This window comes from Rhinolophus sinicus, chromosome 4, assembly GCF_057876585.1.
Source record: "Rhinolophus sinicus isolate RSI-liver-muscle chromosome 4, RSI-T2T, whole genome shotgun sequence".
NCBI classification, from domain to species: Eukaryota; Metazoa; Chordata; class Mammalia; order Chiroptera; family Rhinolophidae; genus Rhinolophus; species Rhinolophus sinicus.
In genome coordinates, this window is record NC_142504.1 from 48563884 (window position 1) to 48581462 (window position 17579).

General features: G+C 34.6%; 1 protein-coding gene across 4 annotated transcripts in view; it reads left to right on the forward strand.

Moving 5' to 3' along the window:
* KMT2E (lysine methyltransferase 2E (inactive)) overlaps positions 1–17579 on the forward strand; it is a 75782-nt gene that overhangs the window by 48365 nt on the left and 9838 nt on the right. For all 4 annotated transcript variants that reach the window (XM_088797801.1, XM_088797800.1, XM_088797802.1 and 1 more), the window contains 6 exons: positions 836–953; positions 1896–2005; positions 6240–6504; positions 7235–7333; positions 15864–16025; positions 16350–16655. In XM_088797801.1, the coding sequence (XP_088653927.1) occupies positions 836–953; positions 1896–2005; positions 6240–6504; positions 7235–7333; positions 15864–16025; positions 16350–16655 (1060 nt within the window). The remainder of the gene's footprint in view (positions 1–835; positions 954–1895; positions 2006–6239; positions 6505–7234; positions 7334–15863; positions 16026–16349; positions 16656–17579) is intronic.

A 17579-nucleotide genomic window follows, 5' to 3' on the forward strand; every position in this document is an offset into this window, starting at 1 on the left:
AAGTGATCATATTAGCATTTAAAGCTGTAGTGTGATTGAACAATGACTAATGATAACTTTTAAACTATAATAAAATATAACAACACAAAAAATGTGGATATATTTCTCAGTCTCTTACCCATTTCTATCTTACTAACACTCCTAAAACAATCTACTTCAAAGATAAACTGCAGCAATATAGGTGGATGTTAATTAAAAACTCTGACTACCAGAGATTAATAAGGAACCCTTTCCATCCAGGACCTTTCCTGATTCCTTGTAACATAACTGCTAGAACCTGAAAAGACCATTGGTGACTATGATAGGCAAAACCCTTCCTGTCTTTATTAGATGGTGTTAGATTTGGTCTTATATTATTGCCACCACTTTGAACTCCCACTTTCTTGGTATGGAATGGCTAGGGAGGTACTATAATTATTGAAAATATTTTAGTTATAACTTGAATTTTTACTTAAGATATGAAAGATATACAAGAATCCTTCCTTTTTATATTGATTTGATCTGAAATAGAGCTATAAATCAAACACTTAAATGCACTAGGAGATAGGGACTTTAAAGATACCCAATTATGAATCCTTGTGTAAAGGCAGTAGTCACTCCCTTTTTATCTCTTTGTAAATTTGAATTTCCACCTTCAATTAATTACCTTGGTTTAGGTAAGGTTCTAGGAACAGGTAAAAATCTTATTAGCATGAACTAGACTAGTAATTAAGAATGGGTTCTGGTATCACATTGCTTTATACTCAAATTTTGGCTTCACTACCTACTGTGAGTCTTTTAGAAGTTTCTTAAACTCAAAATGTTAATAGTTTATAATGCATTTCTTTCTTTGTAGACCATACCCTTTTGTTTTATTCTATTCTAAATTTCATGGGCTAGAAATGTGTGTTGATGCAAGGACTTTTGGGAATGAGGCTCGATTCATCAGGCGTTCGTGTACCCCCAATGCAGAGGTAAGCTCACAGAAACCTTTGTTGGGAGTGGGGGCGTAGGTATATGGGGTCTGAGTATTAACCACACAAGTCTGGAGCCTGAGACACTTTTAACTAGTGATTCATATCGTACTGCCCAGCATCTTTCCACTGAAAATGTAGTGACGTTAGCTAAGATCTTAAATATTACTTTGCACATTAAAGAAATTGTGTTGTTTCTTGTAAGAGAAAATACTGGACTTCTGTTTATCCTAGAAGCTCTATATTTGGCTCAAATACATGTTTTGGTTTGATAGAGGTAGATGACAAAGCTGAAAACTAAAATAAGTTTTATGTGCTACTATAAAATTTTTAATAAAATTGTGTTTTAATGTAATATTTTTGGTTTTGTTTTACACGGAACAATAAACATTTTAAATTTTATAGTTGTGTAACGTTACAGTTAAGAGTACAGGTTTTGAAGCCAGACTTATTAGATTCATGTCTTCTCTTTGACTAACTAGCTTTAGAACCTTGTCTATACTTCAGTTTTATCTGCAAAAAGGTGTTCCGACGACTAAAGGTGTTAATACGTGTAAAGTACCTAGGACAGTATCTGTCATAGAAAAGTATAGTGTTAACTACCATTATTGCATTTTATCAAATCAAAGATGCCATGCCTAATTTCAGATATGCTATATGCTAAAAGGTAAAAAATATGAAGCATAGAATTGATGAAATAACAGTATTTTCTTTTTAATGCTACATGGGCTGTAGAGCTTGCATCAAGATTGTATTGATGTACCTCTTCCCCAGTTGATAACCACTTAACTATTGTTACAAGTCTTATAATTAATTGTATGTTTTCCATGTTGTGTTTGTGAATTACTTTGAAAAGAATAGTTTTCAAAATTGCAGGATGAGGATGCTTCTAAAGGTAAAAAATAATTCATATAAACACAAAATTATTCTTTTAACTAACAGGTGAGGCATGAAATTGAAGATGGAACCATACATCTTTACATTTATTCTATACAAAGTATTCCAAAGGGAACTGAAATTACTATTGCCTTTGATTTTGACTATGGGAATTGGTAAGTTCAAACCTGTAAATATGATATCTGTTATTTCAAAATAGTTCCTTTAATGTCCGCAAAAAATTTTAGGTATTGTCATTACTGTTACAGCTTTTTATATTTATTTATCCCGAGGCCATTAAAAGTACTTGAAAACAAACATTTTGGTATCAGCTTCTTCCATTACAGCAATGTTGCTTAGTTCCTTTCTAACCTTTCCTTAATTACTGTTGTAATGTAAATACTAATAGTAATTATAATTAGTAATCCCAATTCAGCTGTACAACACTGACCTTCTTTATGTGAGAATTTTCCCCTTCTTTTCCTTCTTGTATTTTTTTAAGTATAGTTGGTGTACGATATTAATTATGTTAGTTTCAGATGTACAATCTAGTGATTTGACATTTTTATACCTTACAATGTGGCCAGCCCACTAATTCTAGTAATCATCTGTCAATGTGCAAACATCACAATATTATTGACTCTATTCCCCTTCACCCTTTTACACATTCCCCCATCCCTCTGGCAACCATCCCTTTGGCAACCATCCCTTTGGTCTCTGTTTCTAAGAGTCTGCTTTTGTTGTCTGTTCATTTTGTTTTTTTAGATTCCACTTACAAGTGAAACCATATGGTACTTGTTTTTCTCTGTTTGACTTACATCACTTAGCATACCTTCTAGGTCCATCATCCATGTTGTCACAAGTGGCAAACTTTCATTTTTTTTATTACTGTGTAATATTCCATTGTGTGTGTGTGTGTATTTATTACCACATCTTCTTTATCCAGTCATCTATTGATGGACACCTAGGTTGTTTCCATATTTTGGCTGTTGTAAATAATGTTGCGATGAACATAGGGGTGCATGTATCTTTTTGAATTAGTTTTCTGTTTTTCTCAGGTAAATACTCAGAAGTGAAATTGCTGGGTCACATATTAAATCTATTTTTAGTTTTTTGAGGAATCTCCATCCTGTTTTCCATGGCGGCTGTACCAATTTATAGTCTCACCAACAGTGTAACGAGGGTTCCCTTTTTTCCCCATCATCATCAGCACATTATTTGTTCACTTTTTGATAGTAGCCATTCTGATTAGTATGAGTGGTATCTGATTGTGGTTTTGATTTGCGTTTTCCTGATGATTAGTGATGTTGAGCATTTTTTTGTGTGTTTGTTGGTCACCTGTATGTCTTTTTCAGAGAAATATCTTTTCATGTCCTCTGCCCATTTTGAAAGGATTATTGTTTTTATTACTGAGTTGTATGAGTTACTTATATATTTTGGATATCAACCCAAATTATCAGATATATCATTTGCAAATATCTTCTCCCATTCAGTAGGTTGTCTTTTTGTTTTCTTTATGGTTTCCTTCACTGTGTAGAAGCTTGATGAAGTCCCATTTGTTTATTTTTGCTTATTTTCCCTTGCTCGAGGGGACATATGCAAAAAGATATTACTCAGACTGATGTCAAATAATTTGCTGCCTATAGTTTCTTCTAGTTGTTTTATGATTTCAGGCTTACATTTAAGTCTTTAATCCAACTTCTTTATTTTTGCATGTGGTGTAAGTTCGGTCCAGTTTCGTTTTTTTGCGTGTATCTGTACAGTTTTACTAACACCACTTGTAGAGACTTTCATTTCCCCATTATATATAGTTGCCGCCTTTGTTGTAGATAAGTTGACCATCCTTCTTGTTTTTGGGGGGTACAGTTTTAGTGATACAGTTAATTTGGTTAATCAGTATGAATGGATAATTTCACTTTTTGCCTATCGAAACAAATTGTGCCAAATTTTTTTTTCAGTATAAATTGAAAGGGTTTGTTGGAGATCCTGCAAGAAAACTCCGAGAACTATTGTTCTGAAACACTGGGGGCGGGGAGTTCATTCTGAATATAAAAACTTCAATTTCAATTTTTAAAAATTTAACGTAAAAATAAATAAAAGTCCATGTGCCTACTTCCCAAATTAAGAAATAAAACATTATCCATTGAAGCCTCTCATGTTTAGCAGGCAGATTGCATCTCTTTTCCCTTTCACCAGAGATAATTGCCATCTTTAATTTGGTGCATTTAAAATAGTATCTGGTATTATTTTGTGTATTTTAAAATTATATTTAAATTATAATCTGCATTATTTTGCATTAATCTTTTCTCATTCATTAATTTTATGAGATTCAGTCCTATTGTTATGTGGAGCTCTAGTTCATTTCTTTTCACTGTTGATGGTTCTATCCCTGTTGGTGGACCTTTAGATTGACAAAAAAATGACTTTTTGAACATGTCTGCATGTGTACATGTTCTCTTCATCTCCCTAGGTAGGGACATAGGGGCAGAATTTCTGGGTTGTAGAATGTGCACAGCCTCAGTTTTTACTCGGCCTATATGAAGGACCAGTTTACATTCCCATAGTTTTACTTCCTGGCTCCACTTTACTGTACAATTTTAAAAATTGATGCTAATCCATGTGAAACGGTATCTTTTTATGGTTTTAATTACATTATCCTTGATTATTTTATGAACCCAAGGATCTTTTTATGTATTTATTTGTGATTTGGCTTTCCTGTCTTGTGAATTGCCTAATTATCTATTCAATTTTTGTGCTGAGTAGTCATTTTCTTACTGATTTTTTTGGGTAGAAGGGCATTCTTTATATATTTTGTAGTCTTTGGGTTATAAGTATTTCAGTGTATTTCCTCCTATTCGATATTTTATTTTTTTAATTGTTGTATGGTACCCCATTTAAATGCAGAAGATTTTAATGTTCACTATGTTTTCTATCAATGAAAACTCTCTTCCTTCAATATGCATGTCTATTTGATAATTTAAGTGTTCCCTTTTTTAGCCCTTTCTCCCACAGAAGGTGGAAAATGTAGCACAATGGCTCTTTGCTCATTGCTTTGAGAGACTATCCCACAGTGGTTAAGAATATAAGCTTTTTATAATCTGACTGTCCGGTTTCAAATCCTAGGTTGGTTACCTATTAGCTATGTAACCTTGGACCAGTTTCTTTGTGCTTGAGTACAAAGAAACTGTGAGAATTATATGTAACAAGGATATTTTGAAGATTCAGTGAGTTAACACATGTGTTTAAAACAGTTCCTGGCACAGCATAAGTGCTTAATACACATTAACTGTTGCCATCATTATTATTTGCAGTTCTGATATCAGAGAAAACATCTAGAAAGAGTTTCAAGCTAGTTTCTGTTAATACCTGATATGGAGAGGTGGGAGGTAGTCAGTAAATCTTTTAATTCTACCTGATTCACACAGCATTATGCAGGCAGCTAGGAGTTTGACCTGTACCTTTGTACCAGTGTTGAAAGTGAATGAGTAGGAGTATTAGAAACTTGGAAAAGTAAATCTTTTTATTGTGAACAAACATTAAACTACTTTTAAAGCATGCAAAGTGGGAGGCTTCTATTATTGTTTAACTCAGGTTTGGGCTTTTATCCTGTAGCCTAGAGAAGAACTAAGTCTTGGTGGTAGAGATAAAGAGGGCAGAGCAGTAAGAAATACTGGAGAGATGAAAATGTGGACCTGTATCAGAATGCTGTTCCTAACATTTATTAATGTGTGACTTTGGACAAGACACTCTCTCTGAGCTTTGGTCTAATCTGTAAAATGGCAGTAATAATTATCACTACTGTGAAGAGAAATAGTAATTTTAGTAGTACTATTGGTAATTTACTATTTACTAATTACTAAAATTACTAATAGTGATTTTTCAAGCTTCCATTTGAAAGACGGATTACTTGAGAGGGGCAAAGGAAGCATAACTTTAAATTTTTTCAAGAGCTTTTTAAAGAAACCTGGTTATTGAAATCATTCATAAGAGAAAAACTAGTTAAAGTTTGGTACTATACCTAGCATATTTTTTATTTAAGTCAAATATAGGGTATTTTGTCACTTGTGTATATACTTTATAACACTCTGGGACCACTTTAGTAAATATGGTTTTTGCTTTAAGGTGAGTCACGGTATCATTTTACTTAAAAAGAGTCAGTTTATTGTGTTTTTTTCTATAACCATTGCTAATTGTCCTTATGATTGAAGGCCCAGACATCAACTTTTAATTATTGTTTTTATAAGAAAATAAAATGTCTTTTGTGATAGTTGTCAGGAATGCAAATTAGAGAAAAGAATTGCTTATAATTAGTAATAGCATATAATTTTGTGGAGTTGTCGCTTATAATGGATTAGAAAATTTTAGTTTGTTTTATGTCTTGAATAAATAGTTAACTGGTTATCTTTCTAGTAAGTACAAGGTGGACTGCGCATGCCTCAAAGAAAATCCAGAGTGCCCTGTTCTAAAACGTAGTTCTGAGTCCACGGAAAACATCAACAGTGGTTATGAGACCAGAAGGAAAAAAGGAAAAAAAGAAAAGGATATTTCAAAAGAAAAAGATACACAAAATCAGAATATTACTTTGGATTGTGAAGGAACAACCAACAAAATGAAAAGCCCAGAAACTAAACAGAGAAAGCTTTCTCCACTGAGACTATCGGTATCAAATAATCAGGTATTGAACTGTACTCCACTGCTTGTTGATGTCAGAAGTTTGCAAAGGAAAAGAATTTGTCATATTTTAACTGCTTATTTTATATAAAATAGTTTAAAATTTGTAAGTTAAGTCCACTCTATTATTTAATGAAGTACTTACAAATGTAAAATACAGGTTGTGCTAGAATTTGTACAATATATGTTGAACTAAGAAACTACTCAGCCAACAAATCCTTGCAGAATTGAATATAAGATTTTTCTAAGGCTGGGTAATTTAAAAAATTCTTCCAGATTGCACTGTCTTGTATTCAGAATAAATGTTCTGACTTAAAGTCTTAAGCCATAAAATTTCCTGTTTTTAAAATATTTGGCACATCATTAATTATATAAGGGTGACAGATAAGATTTTTGAGAGAAAGTTTTCTTAAGAACACAGAAGATAATTTTGTGGAAAGGGTTTGGCCTATACTTCCGCCCTGACAGGAAATACTTTGTTACATGCCCTCTAAACACATGAAAGTTGGGAGGGATAAGAACATTATTGACTAGAACTTTAAAAAGCAAAATTATTTGAATGATTATGAAAACTTGATTTAATTAGGAAACCAGTTTTAAGTTTCTAAAATGGATTTAAGTAGGCTTGTAATTTTTATATGTTGAATTAGTTGGGTTGATACCCATTTAAAATAGTTAGTGCCCCTAGCTGTATATGTAGTAGTTTTTGTAATGCAGTGATTTCCATCTTTCAGGAACCAGATTTTATTGATGATATAGAAGAAAAAACTCCCATTAGCAATGAAGTGGAAATGGAATCCGAGGAGCAGATTGCAGAAAGGAAAAGGAAGATGGTAAGTTGGGAAGCTAGTAGCTGCTTCATGCTGTCCCTCAGGCTTAGTGACGATGTTGTTCTCTTGCTGCCTTTATGAGGGCTTTTACACTGTTTTGTTTGAAGTTAGCAACCCTCATGTACTACTGAGCATTTGTTTGGCTTGGTTATTACCATTCAAGTTACTTCCACTAATCTTTTGTGTTTTCCCTATATATTCATTAGACATTTTAGAATGTGTGACATTTAAGAAATAATTTAACATTTTTTAAGCTGAGAACTATTAATAAATTTTAATGCCAGAATTACTGTTTAAAATGTCTTTCATTAGCTAAATGTATTCTTTCTCTTCATAATTTAATGTAAAACAAGATGGAATTTTAAAACTTACAATAGCAGCAAATAAATGGCTTATGCAAAAAAAAAACCCACTGGTAGCTACTATTTGTGTATCTCATACTGCTATCATAAAATAAGGTTTTCATTAAAATGTTTAGTATTTATATTCCTTGTACTATTTATTTGCAAATATCTGTATAAAAACTAGGACTCGATTTTTTTTTTTTACAAATCTATGCTAATTTAGTAATCAATACAATCTTTAGGCCAGTTAAGAAAGTAGTATGGTATAGTTTGCCCTTAGATTTGAAATGACTTTACACAACTAATGGTCTTAGTATGGATTTTCCCGTCCCCTTTATTTTATGTTCCCTGATTTCCAGTTTTAGTGATCTTCACACTGTATTCCATGGAATCTCAGGTGTCATATACTCATGGGGTAGAATCTTTGCAATTTGAGTTTTGTAGGTGTACTGAATGTCTGTTTCCTGTTTTATTGCCTTGATAATCATTTCTCTAGTACTGATTCATTGTTGATGTTCAAAATTGTGAAAGCAATGCAGAACTCTTTCATAGCATCAGGATTTCAGGAACACTGCTCTGATGGGGCAGGGTAGTACAAGATAGAAAAGAGAAAAGTACAGCGATTGTTTTTTTTGTTTTGCTTTTTAAAGAGTTCTTCTACCTAAAGGAATCATCTTGAACCTTTTTCAAGATTCAGTTGCATCTAAATTATCTGTACCTACACAAAATTACCTCTGACCTTTTCATGACTAGATTTTCCTTTTGGCCTGTTCATTCCACAATTGCCACAGTCTTGTTATTTGCACGAATCTGCAAGAACTTTTAGAATATGCACTTAGAGGATCATTTGTTGGGAGGCATGTGTCCGCTAGGAGGAACCTCTTACAAGTGGTTTTTAGAGCTATAAACACTTTGGAAAAAATATGAAATTTAAAAAAAACACAAAACCTCGGGGCTTGTTCTGTGCTTATAATTTTATTCAGATTGCATTATGTTTAAAAGTTTGTATGGAAAAAGACAGTCTTTGTGACAGGGAGTCCACTGTCTTCCCTTAATGCTGGCATTTTGGAATAAAACCTGCTTTTCTTTTCACCAAAAAATAAAACACAAAAGTAATACGTCCTTCTATCAGTGCTAAGAAAGTTAGTGCTTACAACCATTTTCAGATTCCAGAAGAAAATAACACGCTTTTGCTGAGGTTGAACGTGGTGGAACTTAGGGTGGACATGTGACAAAAAGGCTGGTTTGGGAATCCACTTCTGGATCTGATTTTGCTTATTAATATAGATGAATACTTGTTTTTATATTCCTTTGAATATGTCATTAAGGTGGCTGTACATTTTTTTCATAGGTATAAAATGGGGAAAACTTGAAAAAGTATAAATGTTTAGAATTTGTTGGTATTTTAAAAGGATACGAAATATTTAAAAATCTTAGGCTTCCTGACTTGTAAGCCCTCAAAGTCAACTGCAATGTTATTTCTAATTGGTACATTTGCTTTGATGTTTTAAATAAGAATGCAAAAGCATGCATCCTAGGATTTTTACGTAATTGGTACGGTTGTTCCCCTGTCAAAGTATTAGTGAGGACCAAAATAACTGGTTTTAAAAAGTTTAAATACTAAACAGTATTTATTTTTCTAGTGTTTGCCTTTTATATTGCTTAACATCAGTAGTTAGAAAGGTAAACTCCTGAGAAACTTATGGAAAATTAAATTTTCATTTGTGACAGGACAGACTTTATTATTAAGGGTGTAAAGGGAAATACTAGTTCACAAGTATATTTACGAGCTTGGGATATAAAAGGAGTCATACTCTCCTGCCATGTAATGTCCAAATTCAAATATATTGAAGCCCGTCCTTTTGTACTATAGTTTAAACCATATGACATTGTTTTGACCATTTTTTACCTATACAACTGGCAGTTTCATATACAACCTAAAGTTTTGCATTTTGCCCAGTCTCCAAAAATTACATCAGTGGATTTATGTATTTTCGTTGCTGGCTTGTTTTTTGATGAGAACGGAAGCTGATGTTTCTACCTTCAGGTGCATTTACAAAACCAATTACAACATAGCAAGAAGTGTGGTAAAGGAAGATGAAATACGATGGCTTATAGCTTGGGGGACTCAGAGACCATCTCAGGAACTAGGTAGTATTTATCATAGACCTTATGAGTAGGGTTTAAAGAACTGCAGATTAGCTTATGGATAAATTGTGTGGAATTGAATGGATGGTATTTCTCTAGGGGAAATAGGTAGTTATAAATCATATTTGGCTGAGATTATAGGCTGGTATTGGGAGGAGGGGTAGGGTGTAGAGATATAAGGTTGGTTGTAGATCACATGAAATGATTTCATGAAAGAATATTTATTCGAATCACTATGTGGCCAGGGTAGAAAGCCATTCTTTGAACATTTTCTTTTCCCATCCATTATATTTTTCTTCTCCTCCCCTTAAGTTATTACCTGCTTATAAAAGCAAACTTGTGGCTAACTAGAATGGTCACTGGACATTTCCTCTTCAGTTAGTAGGAAATACTTCTTAGGCAGTGGGCTGGAATTGACTGGGGAGATTCTTAACAATCAGCACGTTTAAGTTGAAACTCAGTAGACTGTTTATACTCAACTGATTCCAAAACCCGGGCACTACTGAGTAGACTCCCCCAGGTACACAGCAGTTGAGGTGAGATGGGGTGGCCATAACCTTGCCTGTGGAAGGGGGCTAGATATCAGAAAGTTCGCCTTATTTTGTTGAACAAGTGATCAGTTAAAATACAAAACCTTTGAAAGATTTAAAGGGATGCATATCTCCCCCCACCCCCGGCTTATGTTATAAAGAGAACCTCCTTTATAGTATCTTTTAATACATTTTCAAAATACTTTCCCATAATTTTATGGAAAGACTGTACCTTGGGAATATAGTCTTGGTTAATATTTTATGGCCTGTTGTGGTCAAATTGTTTAAACTGGAGTCCATGGAAGATGGCGCAGGACAGAAATTGGACAAAAAGGGTACGAAGGCTATGAAAGGATAGTAACCCTAGGTATGAGATTCTTGAACTTGTGAAGCAGCTAGGATAATCTAGAATTATTTGTATAACACTAGGATGTAAACTACTTAAGGGTAAGAATGCCTAGCTTTTATAAAAGTAGATGATCAATAAATGAGCCTAATAAATGTTCACAGCAGCAATTTGATGAAAGATACAGGCTTGAGTGTGAACTTTAGGTGAAGCTTCCTTATAGCACAGATTGTGCCCTGTGGAGGCCTTGCCAGGATGCAGGATTCCCCATAATTTTCTTACTCCTCATCCTTCACATTAAAAAGTGTTCCACAGAACTCTAATTTAGGATGTTTTGTGAAAAAGAGACCTGTGGCCAGTTGAGTTTAGTAAACGATTTACCATGTCCCCAACTTGGAGATCCCCAGTGTACATGGTATGTTTAAACAGTTGTGAAATTGTTATCATTTCCTAAATGATACAGCCTTGTAACTTGTTTTTTGTGGTGACACCTTCAAAATTCCAGATTTTTATTCCATGGAACACACTCTGGGAAATCACTACACAGAATCCATGCTGTTACTAATGCCTCCAGGAAGTGACTCAGTTTACTAGATGACTTCAGAAGATATATTGTAGTAATAGTAAAATGTCATTAGGGAGAGTAAATTTATTGCCAGAAAAGTCATCTGATAACATGTTTATCTACCATCTCACTTTTCTCTCTGTATAGCATAATTAAGTTGATGCTGATTACTAATTTTAATTTTCTAAGGTCCCTGTTTCTCTCCTCATAATTTAGGGATAAATATTTCTAAAGATGAGTGATTAATTGTATTGTAGTATTGAATAGCAAAAGGGAAACAGGGACCATTTATTTTTACAGGTATTCTGTTCAAACAAAATGAGGATATTCGGCCTTAGCTGCCCTGTTTAAGTATTTAAGTCTTGTTTAAATACTTAAGTTATATGCCTTCAAGTAACAGTGACACATGCTTTATATAATGTATATAACTTAACAAAAATTTGTGTTTGCTATATGCTGAGCACCATTTAAGGTACTGGGTCAACAAAGAAGGCAAAGGTCCCTGTTCTGGAGAAGCTTCTATGGAGGATGGGGTGCAAGAGTAACACACACAAACCAAGTAGGAAACGTGCTATGAGGATAAACTAAATCATCATGTGGCAGAGAAGAAATGGACATACCACATGAGCCATACTTAATAATGTTTTGGAACATTATTGGTAACCAATTTTATATATATTTTTTAAAGATTAATAAATCGCTAATTCCTATTTGAAAGGATAAGGGAAGTTACTTGAGTAAGCAGCCTTTTCTCTATTTCAAGGCTGTAGTGTAGGGTAATGTGGAAGGTTGGTCCTGTTCTTTTGCTTTCCTTTGAAAGGCAAGACTTTTGGTTTGTTTGTTTTTAAAAAGCCCCTTCCAACTTGGTAGCAAGGTAAAAATTAAATCATGAGTCCCCAGATGTCTTCATTTTGTTTCCTGCTCAATTTTTTATTTTTAAAATTTTTTTATTGGGTAACTGTGTTTTTTCCAGGACCCATCAGCTTCAAGTCAAGTTGTTGTCCTTCAATCTACAGAGGGCGCAGCTCAGCTCCAAGTCCAGTCGCCGTTTTCAATCTAGTTGCAGGGGGTGCAGCCCACCATCCCATGCGGGAATCAAACTGGCAACTTTGGTGTTATGAGCACCGCGCTCTAACCAACTGAGCCATCCGGCCGCCCCACCGGCAGCTCAGCTCAAGTCGTTGTCTTCAATCTAGTTGTGGAGGGCACAGCTCACAGTGGCCCATGTGGGAATCGAACCGGCAACCCTATTGTTAAGAGCACGCGCTCTAACCAGCTGAGCTAACCGGCCGCCCCCTCAATTTTTATACCCTACTACTAGCAAATTTCCTTCTAAAGGTACTATGGGCATCCACAGTTCATAAGCTTACATTTACTAAGTTTCAATTTACCAGATATCTCTGATTTGGATAAACTGTAACAATTTATTCAGTGCTTAATTTTTTCAGTTGCAGTATTATGTAAAACTTGAATTCATGTGTTTTATTATGTAATCTCTGAACTACACGAACCTTAGGTTATTTTCCTCATTTGCTGAATAGGAGTCTTAGACAAGATATCCACAGTCTCTTCTAACTATAAAGTTATGATTTCAAGTTAAATTTGAGCTCCAGTGTTTATACATTGAAGCAAAGCTGGAATAAAATTTTTTTTTTTTTTTTTTGATTGGGGAACAGTTTTTTTCCAGGACCCATCAGCTCCAAGTCGTTTTCAATCTAGTTGTGGAGGGCACAGCTCACTGGCCCATGTGGGAATCGAATGGCGACCTTGGTGTTCTAAGCACTGTGATCTAACCAACTTAGCCAACCGGCCATCTGAAATAAAAATTTTAAGTGAGAAAATTCTACAAGAATGCTATTAAGCAGATTTCCTTTTCCCTATAGGAAATGACATGATGCATGTGTATGTCATAAAAGCTATCTGTACGTAGATCTCATCAGAGAACCCTCATAGGTTAGCACCCGACACTCCAGCATTAACAGTGTGTCAAAAAATCACATTAGTGATCCTGTATGGCAATTGAATTCTAGTTCTCTATCAGGGTCTGTCAGTTGCCCAGCTCACACATGATATTGAAGTCTGGACAGAGTCATAAACCTGAAATGAGTCACAGTTTTAGAATATACAGGTCTTAGTGACAGCCTGTTGTTACAAGTATAATCTAAATCACATCAAGCACAGAGGTAGGGTCTGTAGACAGTCCGCTGGGATTAATTAGGACCCCTAACTTCTCTAATCCCTTACAAAGCTAGATGGAATTACTTTAAGCTATCCACAAAAGTGTTATTGTTCAGTGAGATCACTGGGTGGTCAGTTTTCAGTCATTAAATATACTGCATATCTGGTTATGTATCAAAGAATGCATTAGTTGCAGTGGTGTATATAAAAGCTGAATGACATGAACTTTAAGGAATTGAAAAATAAAAGTAGATCAGTGTGCTAATGATTTTTTCTCATATGGAAAATCAACCATGCTTCCATTCCCAACATAGGATGTCTGCTGAGTGCTTTCAGTTAACAGTTGTAATAAATGTGTAAATGTATAAATAGAGTTAGGCTTTCTTTTACTTTATGCAGCGTGTCAGTGTTTGTTGCTAGGAAAGAAGAGTTCATCAGGCGCCAGGAAGCTTGGGAATAATTGCAGTGCTGCCTGTGAGTGCGTCACATAGTACACACGGGCTTTGGATTCTTCAGCAGTGGGGGAGCCTCAGCAGCTCCAAAAGACGATGTGCCATCTCTAAAGAAAAGATTTTGTTTTGACTATCAGTTAGTTGTACTGTTTATAAGGGAGTCCAGTTTTTATTTAAATGAGTTTGGTCTTTACATCAAATAATTTTATCTCCGACCCTCACACTCACCATCCAAGTGAATATTGGACTATGTCAAAGAAACCTCTTTTGACATAAATTCATATTCATCTTAGAAAATCCTGGATAACCATGATATAGAAAACACCTTCCTTGGGTAGTTGGCTCTGCGTAATTTTAATACATAAAATGATCCTTCCTAAGAAGTTTCTTTCTTTTTGAAGAATGTACTTTCCCCGGATTTATTTTAAAATTTTTAAAAGAGATAAGTACAATAATAATTACCTCCACTTCCCTCTACCCATCCCCACTGAACAGGTGAAGCAATTATGAAAATTATTTTCAGTTACTCCAGGTTTCTAAATTTAGGGCTTTGGAAGAGCCCTGATATATGGAGACAAGGTTTTTATAGACAACCATAGATAAAAGGAGGTCGAATAAAGTGATTTTAAAAGACCAGGTACATGAATTATCTAAGGAACGAATTCAGCTTTGAAACTTCCACTTCAAATTAAAAGACCTTTTTTTTTTTGCCTATGCTGTTTATTTAAGACACAGAAACATATTTATGAATAAGTAGTCTTACCTCTTTGGACCTTACTTTCCTTACCTGTAAAATAAAAAGGGTGAGGATAACACATTTTGTTACAGTGACACAAGCTTATAAGTATTCTCAGCAGAGTTTTGTTGACATACTACTTTGTCCCCTTACTGAAAATAGCAAAGAAAGAAATACACAGAAAAGAGTAAGCAGTAGTTTCCAAAGTACAGGTGTCTTGATGCTTGAATCTCTGCTGATAATTACTGGAACTAAAAAGCTCCAGTGTTGAGACCATGCAGCCAGACCCTGAGTTTCTGAGCTTTCTTCCCCACATCGATGACAATAGAGGAGACAAATGGATCTGAGCCCTAGGACCTGGTTCTTCTCATCTGGAGAACTGGACAGTTGACAGATGTGCTTCCAGTTTCTGGCTGAAAAGCCAAAGCACTTGCCAGACCCAGTGGCCAAGGCCCTGGGTCTGCTTTTAACGCTCTCTCTGTCTCCAAAGAAAACTTATGCTCAAAGGGATTCTTGCTGTTCCTCAGTGTAAGACAGGAAGAGCAGAAAGTAGAGGAATGCCTTGTAAGAACCTTAATGGAGGGCAAGAGAGCTCAAGTAGAAATAAGTAACACTCACGGGAATGCCTGCCATTTTCCAAGTACTGTTGAAAAACTTCAGAGCTATTTCCTGTTTGAAATCAGTAAGAATTTGGCGAAGTGTAAGTTATTCCCCACATTTTATAAGAGGCTGACAAGGTTAACTAGGGTTGTTGAGTTGCCTAGGGTCAGAGAGAGTAAATGACTAGCAGTCGTGACTTGAACCCAGGAGTTCACCCCACAGTATCTTGCTACCACGTCATTAATATATTCACTTTTTAAGTTCATATGAATTTAATCTTTTCAACATTTAACCTTTTCAACCATAGGAACTTTGAATCTTAAAAAAAGGCTGACATTTGTTCTACTGAGAAAAAGATTTTCAATTTGGTAAAGCAGTATAATTTTTGAGGCTTTTTGTTTTCTTTTGCTTTACCCTTACCATTCATTGGCAATCATCCAGGTGCTCCTTTCATGCAGTGTATTTGTAATGACAGGACTTACCAAGATTGTGTGACTGAAAATCTCAGATGAATATAAGTGTTGTGCTAACAGCACCATAGAAGTTATTTTCTTAATTTGCCATAAACATTTGGACTTTTGGATTTTACTTCAGAGCAGTGATATTTATGTCACTTAAAATTTAAATTTTATAGACAAGAGAAGAAAGGAAAATGGAAGCAATTCTGCAAGCTTTTGCCAGACTTGAAAAAAGAGAAAAAAGAAGAGAACAAGCTTTGGAAAGAATCAGCACAGCCAAAACTGAAGTTAAAACTGAGTGTAAAGATGCACAGATTGTCAATGATGAAGTTATTCAGGTATTATTATTCAGGTCTAGTTCTATTTTCACCCTTAACCATTTTCCAGTAAAATTTCCACACCTAATTTAATTACATGAATAAATATTTTGTAATGTTTTATTAGCCTTTCAATAGCATTTTTAAAATCCTATGAGAATTTAGACTTGAGGCTCTACTTTGTTTTTGAGAGTAAGGAAAATGTTAACTATGTCAATTATATATTGAAATCACAAAGAAATACTGGTAAGTTAGCTTCTGAAGTAGATTAATGCTATTAGATTTCAACTTCTCACTTATGTAAACATAGTATTAAAAGTTCCATTCTGTTGTATTTTGAATTAGGAACAAGCAAAAGAAGAAACTAGCAAGCCAACCCCTGCCAAAGTGAACAGAACCAAACAGAGGAAAAGTTTTTCTCGCAGTAGGACTCACATTGGACAGCAGCGTCGGAGACACAGAACTGTCAGCATGTGCTCAGACATCCAGCCATCTTCTCCCGATATAGAAGTTACATCACAGCAAAATGATATTGAAAATACTGTACTCACATTAGAGCCAGAAACTGAAACTACACTAACAGAAATAATTACTGAGACTGAAGTTCCAGCACTTAATAAATGTCCTACAAAGTACCCCAAAACAAAGAAGGTATGATTGTAAGAACTGTTTCCTAACAAGTGTCTTAAGGTGTTAAATAGACTCATATTTTAAAAACTCAAATCTGTAAGATCTCAGAAGGAACAGAATGGGAGGAGGCATAGCTTTTTATATTTGCAAAGTTTAAACTAACAATGAGAATTGCAAAACTGTAACATCAGTTAATATAAATGTTTGCATTATGAAGACAATTATAATATTCAGTCTATGATGACTTCCTTTTAGTATTGCAATTCATGATTTCTTTTAAATATTTTGCCTGCCCTATGTATCAGAAATAACTGGTTTTAGATGTATTCTCCTTTATTCTTTGTATTTTTTATAGATACCATAGTGTAGGTAGATTATAAAAATTTGAAGAAATGATTGATTTCTATAGAATGTGCTAAGAATGAAAATTTGTAAGGAAGGTTTTAGATCAATTTATTAAGATCTTTTAAAAACCACTGTCAGCTTTAATGAAACAATTATGGGAAACTGTTCAGAGATAAACCACCCAGAGCTTTGTATTTATAACTCAGAAATAACAGAACATCCTTATGAAGCTTGTTTTTCTCCCAGTTTTGCATAGAGTACAGTGGACTGGAGCAGAGATCCTTAGGCTGTCTGGGGAAGGGAGATAGATCATAAGTGGATCCTTCTCACATACTCTGCGTCAAAATACTTGAAACTTAATTTATCTTGTCTCTGTTCTTATCACATTCAGTAGTTTGTAGGTTCTGTGAAACCATGAAAAGTGTGTTTAGTAAACACCTAGGATAAACTCAGGAGTGCACTTTAACACGTTGCGTACGGCGGGGTTTAAATCCCTCATAGCCCTCTGTTCCGGCAGGTTTTTAAAAGAAACTACTTTAAAATGCACTCTTCTCTTTAAAGCGTAAATGCTTCTATGTCATTTATTATTTTTCTATGGAA